The following is a 16,052-nucleotide window of genomic DNA, read 5'->3' as shown; positions in this document are numbered from 1 at the left end:
AGGCGTCCGTTATGCGAGGCACCACTGTACTTAAACATTTCTCTCTTTCTGTCCCAGTTGACTCACAATCTGACTAATGTACCTGGGACAATAGAGTGTTAGGTGACTTGTCCAGGGTTTCAAGGCGGAGTGCTGAGCTTGAACCTGCAACTTCAGAGTGCTGAGACTGCAGCCCTAACCACTAGGCCACTTTTCACCCATGCCACTCTTCCACTAGATACCACAGCTTGGTATACTTCTTTAAAAGTAGTCTCAAGCATATAAAATCCTCTATGTAACACCTCTGCTCTACAAAGGATTCTATGTACAGTAGTTATGGGGTGGATATTCAGCCGGGAGAGGGGGTTTGGGGAGGGGAATTCAATGTTTTGCTGTCCGGGTTCCAGCATATAGCCTCAGGCATTGAATATCCAGGCTTATGTGGCTCGCTAAAACTTAGCCAGTTAAGAGATCCTTTTACTAAGCTGCAGTAAGCGCTAGCCCTTGCTTACCGCACAGCTTTGTAAAAGGAGCCCTTAGTCACAATGCAAATACGTGTCACATCCATTCTCTTGTATGTAAAATGCTCAAATCGTTTAGTCAGTTCAACGCAAGAAACCAGCAAAGCAACCAGATTAAGGTGTGTCAGCCGTGCAGACTATAGTGTCGATGTTGCTAGAAGTCAAAAAATATTTGAGCATTTTACATACAAGAGAACGGATGTGACACATGTTTTCGCATTGTGACTAAGACTGCTGAGGCAGGCCTAATGGCCGAAAAACGTACGTGTCGAGTCTTGACTACAATAAAGAAATTGAGCACTACTGGTCGCCTTTTCTGTCTTCTTTGTGCACACATTAATGGAAACAGCGCATGAACATTAATGCCAGAAATGAGAAACTTGCCATTTTTTGGCTGTGGGTAGACATGGCCTTAGTACATGGGAAAGACCTGCATAAGGGCATTCTAGGGCCATTTTTTCCCACAGCAGGAAAACAGCTGATTTCCAGTTCCCAGAATTAATGGCCATGCGCTAATGTTGCCATTAGTGCATGGCCATCAAGTGAGATTAGATTGTGAACTCCATTTTGTAGGTGATAAGGGCTCACAGTTAGTGCATCGGCATTGCTAACATGCTGATTAGCCTAGAAATGCATCACAAAGATACATATTCCAACAGAATATGAATAATTGGAAATGAATTTGAGGGAGGAAATAATTTAAAACAGGATAATAAAAATAAAAGTGGAAAGAAAGTCAAGAAAGAGGAAATATTTCAAAAGAGCTAGTTAGTATTGCTGCCCTTAGAATGTACAATAGATCACTAATAACCAATTCTTGTCCGTGATAGGAAAACCGGAATTGCTCAGTTTGTCTTCATAGATCATGTGTCCTTATTTGCAGAACATCACTCATACCTTATGTGCTGCCTCCCCGCATATATAATAATTTCATGCTATTCAGTGCAATACATCCAAGCAGGATTTCAAAGTGCTTTACAAATATTGCATTTCAGAAACATGTATGTATCCCTCACTGGGTCAATAACCTTTCGGCTCTTTTCAAAACTCAATGAATAACATCTGAATTGAAAAAGATATTGGTCTTATTACTGAGCTATAGATTGGCACCCTTAAGGAACGCTATTATGAAATAAAGTGACTTAGAGTTTCAGGGCAGTGCTAACCCTTAATTTTTCAATTCCAAATCCCTTAATTCTCTATTCCAGAGCCTGCATCTTGTCAAATATTGCTTACATGAAACCTAATTCCCTTGTAGATCTGTTGATATTGTAAGACATTTGTGGTTTCTCCATTTATTATTGTCTCTCATGTTTTATTTTTCCCAACCCTGCAGTATCATCAGAGACTGATTTTGGTCTTTTTTTATCTGCAGTATTGCAGGGTCAAATTTCTCATCTTTTGTGCCTGTGGAGGATGGCATGTGGAGCATCTTATTTACAAGCATAACTTTGGAAGAACTTGCAGTATTACTGGATTTCAGCAACATGGGGCTTGTACGTAACATTTCTGTTTGTTATCTGCAGCTTCCTGGACTTTGATTCAGACTATCAGGAGCTCTGGGATTGGCTGATTGACATGGAATCCATAGTAATGGACAGCCATGGCCTGATGATGTCAGAAGAGCAGCAGCAACATCTTTACAAGGTTAGAGTTCTTGTTACTGCCTTTCACGAGCTCATGAAGATCTGATTAGCCTGACAAGTCTTCGTCTTACTGGATAGCACAACGTTCGCTGCATGTATTATGGTGTCTATTAGCATTCTCTTTTCCTGTCCGCAAGCTCATTTCCTTCCCTTGTGTGCTGACAGGATATGCAAACATCATAATTGCAAGAAAGTTCCCTTTATCACATCTTATCTGGCATAAAATTCTGTTGTAGAAGGGCAAAGATTTGCCACCAAGAACAGTGACAGCAAATGGAGGTATATTAATAAAGAGACTGAAATGCAAAAGAAGCAGACAGAGAAATGATGACATTTTGAAACAAAGGTTTTGTGACTGGAGCATGCAGCTCAATCATATCAAGCGACATTTGTTGGAATTTGGGGGTTTCTGATGTCTGGATGGAGGACCTTTCTTATATTAGAGAATGACAGGGGGACCAATTTTTCCCCATCCTGTCCCCGCGAATATTATCACTGTCTTTGTCACTGCCCCATTCCTGTAAGCTCTGCCTTAACTACATAAGGCTCGAACACTTATGATTTCAAAATGTTTGAGGCTTGTGCAGATGAGGACCGAGCTTGCAGGAACGGGACAGGGACAGGAAAAGAACTCTCCAGGACAGAACGGGAAAATGAGTTCCTGAGAGGACAGGGAAAAAATTTGTCCCCGTGCCATTCTCTATCTCATATCACTCTTTGTCAGTTGTAGATGAAGCAGGCCATATTGTTTTCTCTTCAGGTTAATGCAATTGAGTATGAATATTGAAAGACAGGTTTCCGTTCCATCAATTGATTGTGGTTTCTTCAGATGATATATACACAACATAACTGTACACTTCTCCCTCCGTATTTGCTGTGATAGGGGATTAACAGACCCGTGAATACAGAAAAACCACGAATAACTTTTTCATATGTTATTCGCTGTTTTCTATTAAAAACCATCATGAATATGGTGAAACCGCGAATAACATGGTGGGAGACCTGGCCTGTTCCTGAAGGAGAGGCAAAACACGGCAAAGAAAATGTCAGGAATCGTCAATTTTTCTCTGTAAACGCTTGGAATCGGCGATTTCTCTATGCAAGCTGACATAATTAGGGGGGAGGAGCGAGCAAGCTAAAAACCATGAATAATCGAAACCGCAAATGCTGAAACCGCGAATACGAAGAGAGAAGTGTATTGAATTTCCTAATGTACAACCAGAAACAAATAGCATTTCCCATGCACTAAGCGTGTGTTAGGGTTTAATATCCTTTAGTAAAAAGGTCTCTGAGTCTCTTGGTCTCCCAGTGTTTATAACCTCTCCTCTACTTGCACACTATTCCATCCATATATATCGTGGAACTGGCAGCTGCAACATCAATGGTACAACAATGACAGGCATCTTCCATTGTCCAACTTATACCCTGGATAATGGCCCATTTTGCTTATCAGTCCAGCTGTCTAATTTAAGAAATCAACTTCCAAGGAAGAGGAACAATTATAAAAATCTGTCAGAGAAGCTATTTGATGTAGCATCTCAGAAATGTGTGTGTGTGTCTGTGTTTGTGTGTGTGTTAGTTGTAGGGGGTAGTGAAGGCAATAGTTGGGGAGGGCTAATGGGGTCCTTTCAGCAGAAAGATCAGCCAGCAGTAAATCTTCCTCATTTAGGCCATTTTTATTGGAGTAATTTTGACAGTTGTCATCCTTGAATTGCTTTGAGCATATGGCATGTTTCAAAGAGCAGACTGTGAATCATAAAAAATAAAATTAATAACTAACCACAGAATCAGCAACAGTTTAATGACAAGAAACAACTACCCTCCAGCTTTTTTTTATTTTATTATTTCTTATAGAATAAATGATACACTCAAGGTTGAATAGAAGTCATTTTCAATAATATTTGAGAATTTCTTTAATATAAAGAGGATGATATGAAAAAAAAACAAAAAAAAACCCCAACCATCTCTCCCCCTCAAAAAAACCTTGAGCCCTCAAATTTAGGTACCTCAATTATCTTCCTAAATTTCCCCTATTTTCACTCAAACTTATGATCTTAAATTTTAAGCTGAACGTTTATCTAAATTTTGGATCCTAATTTAGGGGAATGTTTATTAAAACAGCGCAGATTTTAACACGTGTTATCAGGTAGTGCTAGCATGCACTAACAGCTAGCACATGTTAAAACACAGTCAGTGAAAGCAACCGTCATGGCTCTGATCCTATAAACAGTGCCTAACTCAGACGTGGGCAACTCCAGTCCTCGAGGGCCGGAATCCAGTCGGGCGTTCAGGATTTCCCCAATGAATATGCATGAGATCTAGTTGCATGCTCTGCTTTCAATGCATATTCATTGGGGAAATTCTGAAAACCCGACTGGATTCCGGCCTAACTCCTAGGTGCCATTCAGCATGACTGTCAATCAACTGCTAGACGCTGTTTATATAATCGTGCCTAGCGTTGCCTAAGCATTCTTACACTGCCATTTAGGCCAGGGTTTCCTTATGGCACCTAAGTCTTTCTGTTCCCAAACTCCACCTCGGATTCACCACTAACTATGCCTACTTTCCTTGTAGGCGCCAGCAGGTGCCTCAGTGTAGACACCTACCTTGAAGTGGTAGGCGCCTACCGGAAAATTAATATTTTTAATTGTGTTTCAATAGCGCTTTCAATTAGCTGCACGGATTGAACCAGTTTAAAAAATTAACCCTCTCCTTTACTAATGCGCAGCGCAGGTTTTAGCGTCGGCAGTGCCGGTAACTGCTCCGACGCTCATAGATTGGCTAGGCATGCCGATCTAGGCACCTACCTGTAGACCTCTTTTATAGAATCAGGGCTCTGTGTTCTGAGTCCTTTGCAGTTAGAGATGTAGTGCTCTTTAGTAAACATACCCCTTAGTTCTGAAAATTAGTGCTAGGTTTCTGACTTTTTTCTCCACCCTCGTAAATTTATCCCCGTTGCCACCTGCTTTTTGGAATCCAAAATTTAGAAACTTATGACCCAATACTTAAGAGGCAGGTGGGAGAGTGAAAAAAATTCTCCAATTTTTGAAAAATGTACTACTTAGCAATTGAATGGTGTGTACAATGAGGTGCACCAGCTGTTTTAACAAGCACTAGCTATTAGCTGTTAAGTGATTAGCATACTTTAGTACACATGTCCCTAAATTAAGGATCAAAAATCCAGGCAAAAGAATGGCTGGTCTAAATTTAGATATCTAAGGGCTTCTTTTATTAAATGGTGCTAGAGGTTTTTAGTGTGGACCAGCATGATAAATGCTCTGACACTCATAAAATTCCTATGAACGTCTGAGCATTTACCTCACCGGCCCGTGCTAAAAACCTCTAGCGCCATTTAATAAAACCCAGCGTAAATTAAGGATTCTGATTATAGGTAAATTTCCCGCTTAACAAGTCTTTGTACTTTAGAAAGAATAAACATCAATTTGCCCGCTCCACCCTACATAGGATTTTTTAAACCCCTATCATAATCCTGCTCAACCATCTCATCTCCAAGCTGGAGATCCCTAATCTCTTTAGCTTTTCCTCATATGAGAGTTGTTCTATTCCAGGGGTCTCAAAGTCCTTCCTTGAGGGCCGCAATCCAGTCGGGTTTTCAGGATTTCCCCAATGAATATGCATGAGATCTATGTGCATGCACTGCTTTCAATGCATATTCATTGGGGAAATCCTGAAAACCCGACTGGATTGCAGCCCTCAAGGAGGGACTTTGAGATCCCTGTTCTATTCCCTTAATTAAAGGATTAAAGGAATATATATATTCAGAGGCATTCAGTCAGGGTTTTCAGGGGATTCAGTGAATCCCTAGCTGTACAGCCCTGCTTTTATTTTTTTTGTTGTTTACATTTTGCTTGATGTAGTTTGATTTGTTGAACAGGCAGCCTTCTCAACCAATCAAACTACATTAAGCAAAAAGTAATCCCTCCCCCTAAAAGAAAAAAAGCACCACTCTAGGGCTGGGACTTCATCCAACCTTCTGAAGATCCTGACAGTTCTGATCTGAGTTTGATTGGTTGAGCAGCTTCTGCCTGCTGCCTGGTCAACCAATCAAATTCAGTGCTCTCAGGGATGAAGGGGAGTTGGGTGAATCCCCTGAAGGCCCTGACTGTACACATAGATAGATATATAGATTATTAGTATTATTATCATTTTTGCTGTGGCAACCAGCATTGAAAAAGCTGCAGGAAGCGTGCAGGAAGCTGCAGGAAGCAGAATGCGTGCTTAGAGCAGGTTAAAAAGCTTTAACCCAGGGTGCACTCAGGCATCCCATGGAAGTTCTTGGATTGGCATGCTATTCCTTAGTGGCACTCACCCCCACTCGGGGCATGTTTGGAGGTGAAAAGTAGGCATCTTCTGCGTTAATCAGTTAGTACATAAGCCAATTGGAGCGGGATCTCTTACTGCCTAGAAAATAAGTGTTGGTAAGTGCTCCTGTACTAATGGCTAAGCACCAATGGAAAAATTAAAGCATGATCATTAAGGAACTATAAATGGCGCCTAAGCGCACTACATTGTAGGCGCCACTCATTGCGGTTATCATCTGCTAGGTGCTGCTTGAGGAATTACACCTAGTGGTGATTAAGTGGACTTAGGCATTGCTAGGCGCCATGGCGGTAGGTGCTGGTACATTAGGCCACGCTTTAGCGGGCCTAATATACTGGCACCTATCTTGCACACCTGACACCTAAGTTTACCACACCTCAACCTCTAAACAAGCCTACTTTTCAGGAAGGTGTCATTAGGCACTGGAGGGCCCCTCGGCTTAGGTGAGACTAGGCGCTGCTCTGAGTTCCACACAAAACTCTTAATCAATTAATTTTTATAGCAATTAGCTTCAATGTCACAGTCGATTACCATGCCATCTAAGCCAGGGGTCTCAAAGTCCCTCCTTGAGGGCCGCAATCCAGTCGGGTTTCCAGGATTTCCCCAATGAATATGCATGAGATCTATGTGCAGGCATTGCTTTCAATGCATATTCATTGGGGAAATCCTGAAAACCCGACTGGATTGCGGCCCTCAAGGAGGGACTTTGAGATCCCTGACTAAGCTAATTGAAATAATTTGGGTTTCACGCAGATTTTAGTTAGGCATTGCTAGGGATCCACGATTAGAGCACCTAGCGGCACTTAACATAGGCGTCTTTTATAGAATCTGGCTTCAACTCAGAAAATGGGAAATGGCTTCAGGGTGCTAGTGATAGGGCTGACCACTTTTTAGTGGAACCTAGTAAAAGGGCCCCGTTTGTTTTATTCTCTGTTCCTTGCCTAATAATTCCCAGCATTCTCTGCTTTTTTTGTCCTCAGCTGTACATTGAGCAGAACACTGGGCTCCTTTTACGAAGGCGCGTTAGGGCCTTAACGCGCGGAATAGCGCGCACTAAAATGCGTGCACGAGCCGCTACCGCCTCCTCTTGAGCGGGTAGTAGTTTTTTGGCTAGAACGCGCTAATCCAATGCGTGCGCTAAAAACGCTAGCGCACCGTCGTAAAAGGAGCCCATTGTGTCTGACTGAAACAATTAAAGGAAAACAATGTGCCCATTTTCTTTCCATTTTTTTTTATTTAAAACTTTTCTGTAGCTACCAGTCTGATTCTACTTTTTCTGGTGCAGAAAGGGCCCCTTTTACTAAGCACTTAACACAAAAATTAGACCGTGTTAAAAGCCGATGCAGAAAGTGCAGGTTGAGCCACTCTCAGATGTCGGTTAGTGCAAGTGTAGCAAAGGTGTCCTTTTACTAAGCTGTACAGAACGTAGTCTTGACCTGTCTTTTTGCAGGGTTTCTCCTACGTTCTAAGGCCATTTGTACTGCAGCCGTGAAAATGACCTTTTCAGTTTTTTTGTAAAAATGGCCTTTTTGTATTCTTAGTATTTATGGCCATGTGCTAATGTTGCCTTTAAAATTTTTTACCATGTGAGCACTTAAGGCTTGATTCTATAAAGGGCGCCTAATTTAATTGGCAAAATACGCTTAACAGTGTCAATAATTGGTTAAAGAATTTAATTGGGCGATAGGCACTTATCTGATTTTATAAGATAGGCACCTATCACAATGCGCTTAGGGGCACTTAGCCCCTCTTTTACGAACACATAGTGTGGGTTTTAGCACCGACAGCAGTGATAACTGCTTTGATGTTCACATGAGCGTCACAGTAGTTACCGCCACTACCGGCGCTCAAACCCACGCTATGCATTCATAAAAGAAGGGCATTTCTATAGGAGGAACACTAAGGGCTCCTTTTATTAACACATGCAGGATATTATTGCACGCTACGTGGCTAGAACGAACGCCAGCTCAATGCTGGCGTTAGCATCTAGTGCGCGCAGCAATGTAGTGCATGCTATTCTGTGCGCTAATGCATTGTCGTAAAAGGATCCCTAAGTGTGATTCTGCATAGGCTGAGGCGCCTGAAATGCCTATATTTCAGGTGCCTAAATTTTTACATAGGCACTGTTAGCCATGATTCTGTAAATGGCACCTAAGCGTGATTGATACGCAGCTGGTGCCTTGTTTTTAGGAGCTGGCTGATTTAGGCGCCGTTGAAAGAATCAGCCCCTTAGGGCCTGATTCTATAAATGGTGCCTAAATTCTAGGCATTGGTCAGAGTGGTTGTCAATCATCTGTTAGGCACCACTTATAAAATCACACTTCATGGTGCCTAGGTATGCTTAGGCATTGCAGGCATCCCTGTGGTAGGCGCTGGCATATTAGGCCAGGTTTTACCTCTTTATAGAACATGCCTAAAAAGATGCGCGCGTAAATCTAATTTTTGTCAATTATGTAGTGCGCATAACTGATTGTTACTGCCCAATTATCAGCGCTGATCGGCTCGTTATTCAATGACATCGCAGAATTTAAAGTACCATATACTGTACAGAATCGGGGAAAATGTTTGCAAGGCTAATATTTTTTGCACAGAACAGGCACCAATGTACATGGCGCACTTTTGATTTTGTTCCGACATGCACACAAGCCCTGTTACCTCCCAGATGTCAACCTGCAGGTAGTTCCTGTTGCAGAAGAAGACAGATCTGGTAGTTAAGTCTTAAAAAACGGCATTACAGGGAAAATATGGCACAGACAAGAAGCAGATGAATGTAGAAATGTCCTGTAAACAATTTATTAAATAACATTAAAGCATTTCAAGAACCTTTCTGCACTGATCTGCTCTTTGTCTGTGCCATATTGGATCTTGCAGATCACTTGCCTACTTGCTTTCTTGAATTAAGGGATAAATATTCAGCCAGCAGCAATGGGGGCATTTTGCTGACCACCGCTGGCATTATTCTTGGATATTCATAGCCAGACCACGTCCAGGTTTCGGTATTGAATATCTGGTTTATGGGGCACCAGTTAACACTATGAGGCACTGCCTAAAGATAGGACTGTGATTTATGCAGTTACCCTGGCTGCCTAAGGGCTGAGCATTGACATTTAACTGACCAAATGCTGACTCCGCCCCTGGAATGCTCCTCAGATAGCTGGTTTTCGCTCAGGCGCTATCTGATCATTTTCAGCAGCAGTAAGCAGTTAAATGCTGCTGAAAATTACCAGGTAGCCCCGACCAAGCGATTTAGCCAGTCAGCAGCCATTTTTGGCCAATTAAATTATTTTGCATATCAACCAGTAAATCTTCTCCGCTAACCCTTCTGCCTTGCACCTGGTGAAAAATGTCTCATGTTCAGCGCGCAGCAAAAGCCACTGTGTCCTTCAGTGCATTGCCTGGAATACTTATTTATTTAAAAATTTATACCCTGCCTAAAGATCTAGGCAGTTTCCAAGCAACATACATAATCAACTTACAAAAATACATACATGTAGAAAAATACTGTGTATTAACTGCCTTACTGCACAGCATCTCACTTTCTCACGTAAGGTATATGCATTTACAAACAGATATGTCTTTAACAATATTTTAAAAACTACTCTACCTGCAATTAAACGTATTTACCCTGGCAAGACATTCCAAAGTTTCATCTCAGCTGTCGAAATCATTGAATTACTTTACATGACATATTGTTGCTATTTTGTCTTCTGACAGTCTCATTCTACCTTCAGATCTTAGTACCCTCCTTGGCTGATATATCTTTAACAAATCATGAAAACAAACTGGAGCAACTTGAGATACTGTACAGTCTGATGGATTATTGATAATACCCTCTTTTCCATACCTTTTAATGCAATGTGCAGCTATATCTTTCATTCATGTTAATACCCACGCTCAATCCCTCTTTGCATTGATTGGCCATTAGCATTTGCACACGAACCATGGTAACTGCACAGCTAGGCTTTCTGAATCAGATTCTTAGCATGCTGTAATACCCTAAGCGGTGGTTCAATACTGTGTGTTAACAGTTACTGCAACAGGCAATGCAGAGTAGCTAAGACCATCTTAATAGATGGCATGAATTGCATCCATGTTATTTGCAATGCAGCAAATGCATGGTGTATTGTCTCTGTAGTAACTGAATAGGAAGATGCTGGTCAGATTACCGGTAAGTCAGTTAACACAGATGCATTGCACATTAATTTTTGCCATTAACACAAGGGTAAACTGCAAACCTTTAATGGACTTTTTCCACATATAAATCCTATTATAAAATTATCTCCCACATGATCACTATCCAGTGCCAACTGCATAAATACTTTTAAACTTCAGGTGAATAACGTTTAACAAATTGACATAGCGTCTGTAAATGAATTGTCTCACTGAAGACTTCAGACAATGACAATGAAATTTATTTGCGTATCTTGCATAACTACATCTAATCACATCTGTATCACATTTACTAAATGAAGGAAAACACAAAATACAAAGGGCTCCTTTTACAAAGGTGCGCTAGGGTTTTTAGCACACACACAAAATTACTGCGCGCTACAGCGCATGGTAGCTGAAAAGGAGGCGGTAGTGGCTAGCGCGCTCGGGAATTTAATGCGTGCTATTGCGCGCGTTAAGGCCCTCGCGCACCTTTGAAAAAGGAGCCCAAAGACTCAAAAATAATTGGAAAAATGCCAACCTCACACATCACCTTTATAAACATATTTACACATAGCGAATTACATCTTTTGCCATATAAGGAATGATACAAAATAAAACATCCGGGAATTGATTTCACACATTGAAAATAAAACAAATTGTGCATATTTATTTACAAGGAAAAATATCAAAGCCCCTATCATATACCTTGTGTGCTGAGAGGGTGGCTATGGGGTGATTCTAGGTCCTCCCTTCTTAGGCCTAGTAGATGAGGCTAAATTCCTCTTCTGCTGTTCGGCTTAAAACACCATGTAAACAAAGAATGGGATTATTTTTGTTTACCAAAATAAACAAGGATAATTTTGGCCATAAATATTTTGTAATCTGTTATCTAGATGCCTTTGAAGTCCTATTGCACATAGATGATGTATGAGGATAATCGTCATTAAATTCGACTACATAGCATACACGTGTCAGCAAAGCAACAGATTTGACAAATTCCTCTAACCCCCACCCTCCCTACCCAAAATAACACCCCACTTCATCTTCCTCCCTACCCTCCCCTCTCCTTCACCCCGGTTGGCACCCCCCAAGCAACAGTGATTGGTTCACTTCGCATTTGCCACCGGTCTATACCATATAATTGTTAATTAATTCTCTACACCTGCATTGTATAAATCGCTCTGAACTGTTTCCAATATGCTGTAACTGTTTCCAATATGCTGTAACTTCGATGTAACTTCGCTGTAAATGTACAGTCTCTTACCCTGTAAACCGCTCTGAACTGCTTGTGGTATTGCGGTATACAAGAATAAAGTTATTATTATTATTATTAATAGTTCTTGAAAAGGTGCCCTAGGATCCACCTTGCTTGGGAATCCAAATATTCTCAATTCATTCTCAATCATTTGAACCTATCTGAGCTACGCTCACCACTGCAAAAGACTAGTTGCACTTTAAAGATTGGGCATGATGAGCACAGAAGGAATCTATCCACGGGAAAATAATGAAAAGAAAGACCACATTCAAGCAGCCTGATTTAATCAATTTAGCTCTAGCAGGCAGTGCTGTCAACATTTGTTACAACATGCCAACGCAGGGCTTGCAAACTCAAAAGAGACAGCTTGCTTCTTCCTATACCTTCATTATCTCAGAAGAAAAATACACTTTCAAAAGAGAAAACAAGGAAATATACATTTTCACATTTCTGCTTCCATGTACAGTATATACATTCTGAAGGGCGACACATTTTCATTGCATCAAATTTTTCTGGGACTAGTAATACATTATATTTCAATAAAACAAATGGTTATGTGCTTTAAGTATACTGCAGGTGTGCCCAATACGTCGATCTCGATCGACCGGTAGATCTCGAAGGCAACGCGAGTCGATTGCGGAGTTCATCCTAGGCTCCGTGATAGACTCGCGTTGCCTTCGCGATCTACCGGGCCAATCAGTCTTCCTCTCCCTGACATCCCCCACCGCTGCCCCAAGCTCTCCCTGCAGAAGCGTGCTCCCCGACATCAATTCTGAAGTCAGAGAGGAAGTTTAGAGCCAGCCAATCGCTGCCTGGTTGGCCTGGAACTTTTTTTCCAATGTCATAATTGACATTAGGGAGAAGGCTGCTAGCCTGTTGCAGCGTCGAACAATGAAGAACTCGGTAATGGTGGTGTCTGTGGTGGCTTGGGGGCCCAGAAGTCGGCAGTGTTCCCAGAAGTTGGCAGTGGCTTGGGGGCCTGTTCCCAGATGACAGCTCCGGCAGTAGCTTGGGGAGAAAGAAAGAGGCGACAGAAAGGGGCAGGGAGGCAGAACAGGGAGACAGACAGACAGACAGGGGAGCAGAACAGGGAGACAGAAAAGACAGACAGGGAGAAAGAAAAGACAGGAAGGCAGAACAGGGAGACAGAAAAGACAGGGAGGAAGAACAGGGAAGTAGAAAAAAAGAAAGGGGGGCAGGGTCACAGAAAGACAGACAGAAAGGGGAAGGGAGACAGACAGAAAGAAAAAAGGGGAGGGGGGCAGAGAGAGAGGAAGAAAAAGTTGGATTCATCGAAGAACAGAGATGATGGTTGGGGAATGGAATGTGTTCTGGAAGAGACGAAGCATGCAGGAGGCAGAAAGAAGGGAAGAAATATTGGATGCACAGTCAGAAAAAGAAAGTGCAACCAGAGACTCATGAAATCACCAGGCAACAAAGGTAGGAAAAATGATTTTATTTTCAATTTAGTGATCAAAGTGTGTCCTTTTTGAGAATTTATATCTGCTGTCTATATTTTGCACTATGGCCCCCTTTTACTAAACTGCAGTAGCGGATTTTAGCGCAAGGAGCCTATGAGCGTTGAGAACAGTGCGGGGCATTCAGCGCAGCTCCCTGTGCTAAAAACCGCTATCGCGGTTTAGTAAAAATGGAGGGGGTATATTTGTCTATTTTTGTATAGTTGTTACTGAGGTGACATTGCATATTTTAAAGTCATCTACCTTGACCTCTTTGAAAAAATACCCGAATATAAATGATAATTAAAATTTTCTCTGCGTACAGTGTGCTTTGTGTTTTTTAAAAATTTTATTGTTGGTAGATCATTTTGACGGTCATTTTAAAAGTAGCTCGCAAACCAAAAAAGTGTGGGCACCCCTGGTATACTGCAATATGCTCTGTAGAATCCAGTTTTTGAACAGCTCAGTGCATACATTTATACCAGAAGCCAAGGCTGATGGGCTAAATTAGGTGGCAAGGCTTTAAAATATTTTATAGTAATTCAATAGTGCATGTATGTCTAATTTAGTATATATTTAATATTCCTTAATTTGCATTAAAAAGCCCATTTTTTGGTTAACAATCTTTCCATTTTAAATATTTTTAAAAATAAACTAATCTTCCCACTATTTTTGTTTGGCTAATTTTGGTTCATTTTTCATTTTCTTTCCTGCATATAACTTCTTTAGTATTGTCTGTTTACTTAAATCATTTTTCATTTCTTCTCTCTTCCTTATGTTGCCCTTTCAGTATAGCCTGTTTTCCATGTGTTCATCTTTTCGTTGAGAAAGTATCTTTTTTTTTCCCTTACCACCTTCTGCTTGCCAGCCTCTTCTCTCCACTCTCTTCCTTCTAGTCTCTTTTCCTGCTCTCTTTTAATTTGCTGCCTTCTTCTGTGTATCTCATTCTTTCTCAGGTATTACCTATCCTTTCCTCCTGTTCATTACGTTGCATCTATTCATTCCTGTATCTTTCTATCTTCCCACACTCCTTTGCTTTATTTCCTCTCCTCATGGTAGAAGAAATAAGATAGCATCAACAGCAGAAGGAAAAGGAGGCAGCGGAGATAAACAGCATAGAAGGCAGTGAATAGGGATCAGTTGCTATGAGGAAAGGTAGATTTTGGGCTAATGGGTCTTGGAGCATACTGATTGCCCCACTCATATTCCAGCATTTGTCAATAGGTAAGAAGAGAAAATAAGGTGATATCTTTTTTTTATCAGACTCTGACAAGTTTTCAAAGAAAAATCCCTTCCTGTGAAATATGAAGAGTATTCAAATAACATTCTTGAGGGAAAAATAGGGGGAAGGGGGAAGGGAGGAGGGAGGAGGGAGGAGTGAAAACCAGGTATATTAGATAGATTGTGAGCCCACTCAGACAGACAGGGAAAAATGCTTAAGTACCTGAATAAATACATGCAGTGGCGTATAGCATATGTGACACCTGGGGTCCATCATTTTTTGACACCCCCCCCATCTGTATGAAAAACATGATTTTTAGTAACAATCCACACGTCACACAAAAGTGTACCTAGGAAAAGGCAGCATCTTACATACTGCAGTGAGCAGTACATCAATACACCCATTGTTAAACTAAACAAGCCAGACTAGTACAGATCAATCCTACACAGTCAATCCTAACAGAAAACCATGTCTTTTCGAACACAAAGAACACAGAAAACACCTTTGCCTAGTATGGAATATGTCATCACAAACTAACCCCTCCCCCTTTAACAAAACTGTAGTGCGGTTTTTAGCCACGGTGGTAACAGCTCAGATGCTCATAGAATTCTGAGCATGAGAGATGTTACCACCACGGCCAATGCTAAAAAACACTCTACAGTTTTGTAAGAGGGGAGATAAAATAGAAATACATAGACAAAGGTTAAATGGAAGCACCAAGAAGCTGGACTCTGCATACAATGCAACACCACAGAAACAGTGATGCACCTCCCCTAAAGCAAAAAAAATAAATAAATAAATATAATTTTTTTTCTACCTTGTCTTCTCTGGTTTCTGCTTTTCTCATCTTCTCGTCACTCTTTCCTTTCATCCACTGTCTACCCTCTCCTTGCCCCTTCTATATGGCATCTTCTCTCCTTCTATTCCCCTTCCAAAAACTTTATGCCTCCGCCTTCCATCTCTCCCTTAACCCCCATTGGTCTGGAATCCATCTTCTTTCCTTGCCTCCTCCAGTAGTCTGGCATTTCTCTCCTCTCCTCTCCTCCCCTCTCCCACACCCCCATGGTCTGGCATTTCACTCTCTCCTCTCCCTTCCCCCCACTTCCATCAGCATCTGCCCCCTTCTTCACCTCCAACCCAATTGCATGCAGTCTCCTTCCCCCTTATGTCTCTTTCCCCTTTCCCTGCACACCAATTCCATCAGCATCTGTCCCCTTTCTCTCCCTCCACTACCTTTCCATACCACCCTGACCCCTTTTCTCACCCTTCCATACCACCCTGACACCCTTTCTCAGATAATGTTTATACCAAGACCTCAAATATCCAAGGCACTACTTAATTGATTTCATGTCCTTACTGGGGTAACATGTTCATCATTGTTTTTGTTAAATTTTTTAATGCAGGCAATACCCTAATGCATCAATGTGGTGCTGGAATAATAATTAAGAAGAGCACTTATCTTATAGCCCGATGGCTACT

General features: G+C 41.5%; 1 protein-coding gene across 1 annotated transcript in view; it reads left to right on the top strand.

Moving 5' to 3' along the window:
• AKAP6 (A-kinase anchoring protein 6) overlaps positions 1-16,052 on the top strand; it is a 629,015-nt gene that overhangs the window by 294,398 nt on the left and 318,565 nt on the right. Inside the window, exon 8 of the mRNA XM_033953244.1 lies at positions 2,027-2,147. Coding sequence (XP_033809135.1) covers positions 2,027-2,147 — 121 coding nt within the window. The remainder of the gene's footprint in view (positions 1-2,026; positions 2,148-16,052) is intronic.

This window comes from Geotrypetes seraphini, chromosome 7, assembly GCF_902459505.1.
Source record: "Geotrypetes seraphini chromosome 7, aGeoSer1.1, whole genome shotgun sequence".
In the NCBI taxonomy this organism is placed as follows: domain Eukaryota; kingdom Metazoa; phylum Chordata; class Amphibia; order Gymnophiona; family Dermophiidae; genus Geotrypetes; species Geotrypetes seraphini.
This window is presented reverse-complemented; position numbering and strand designations above follow the sequence as displayed.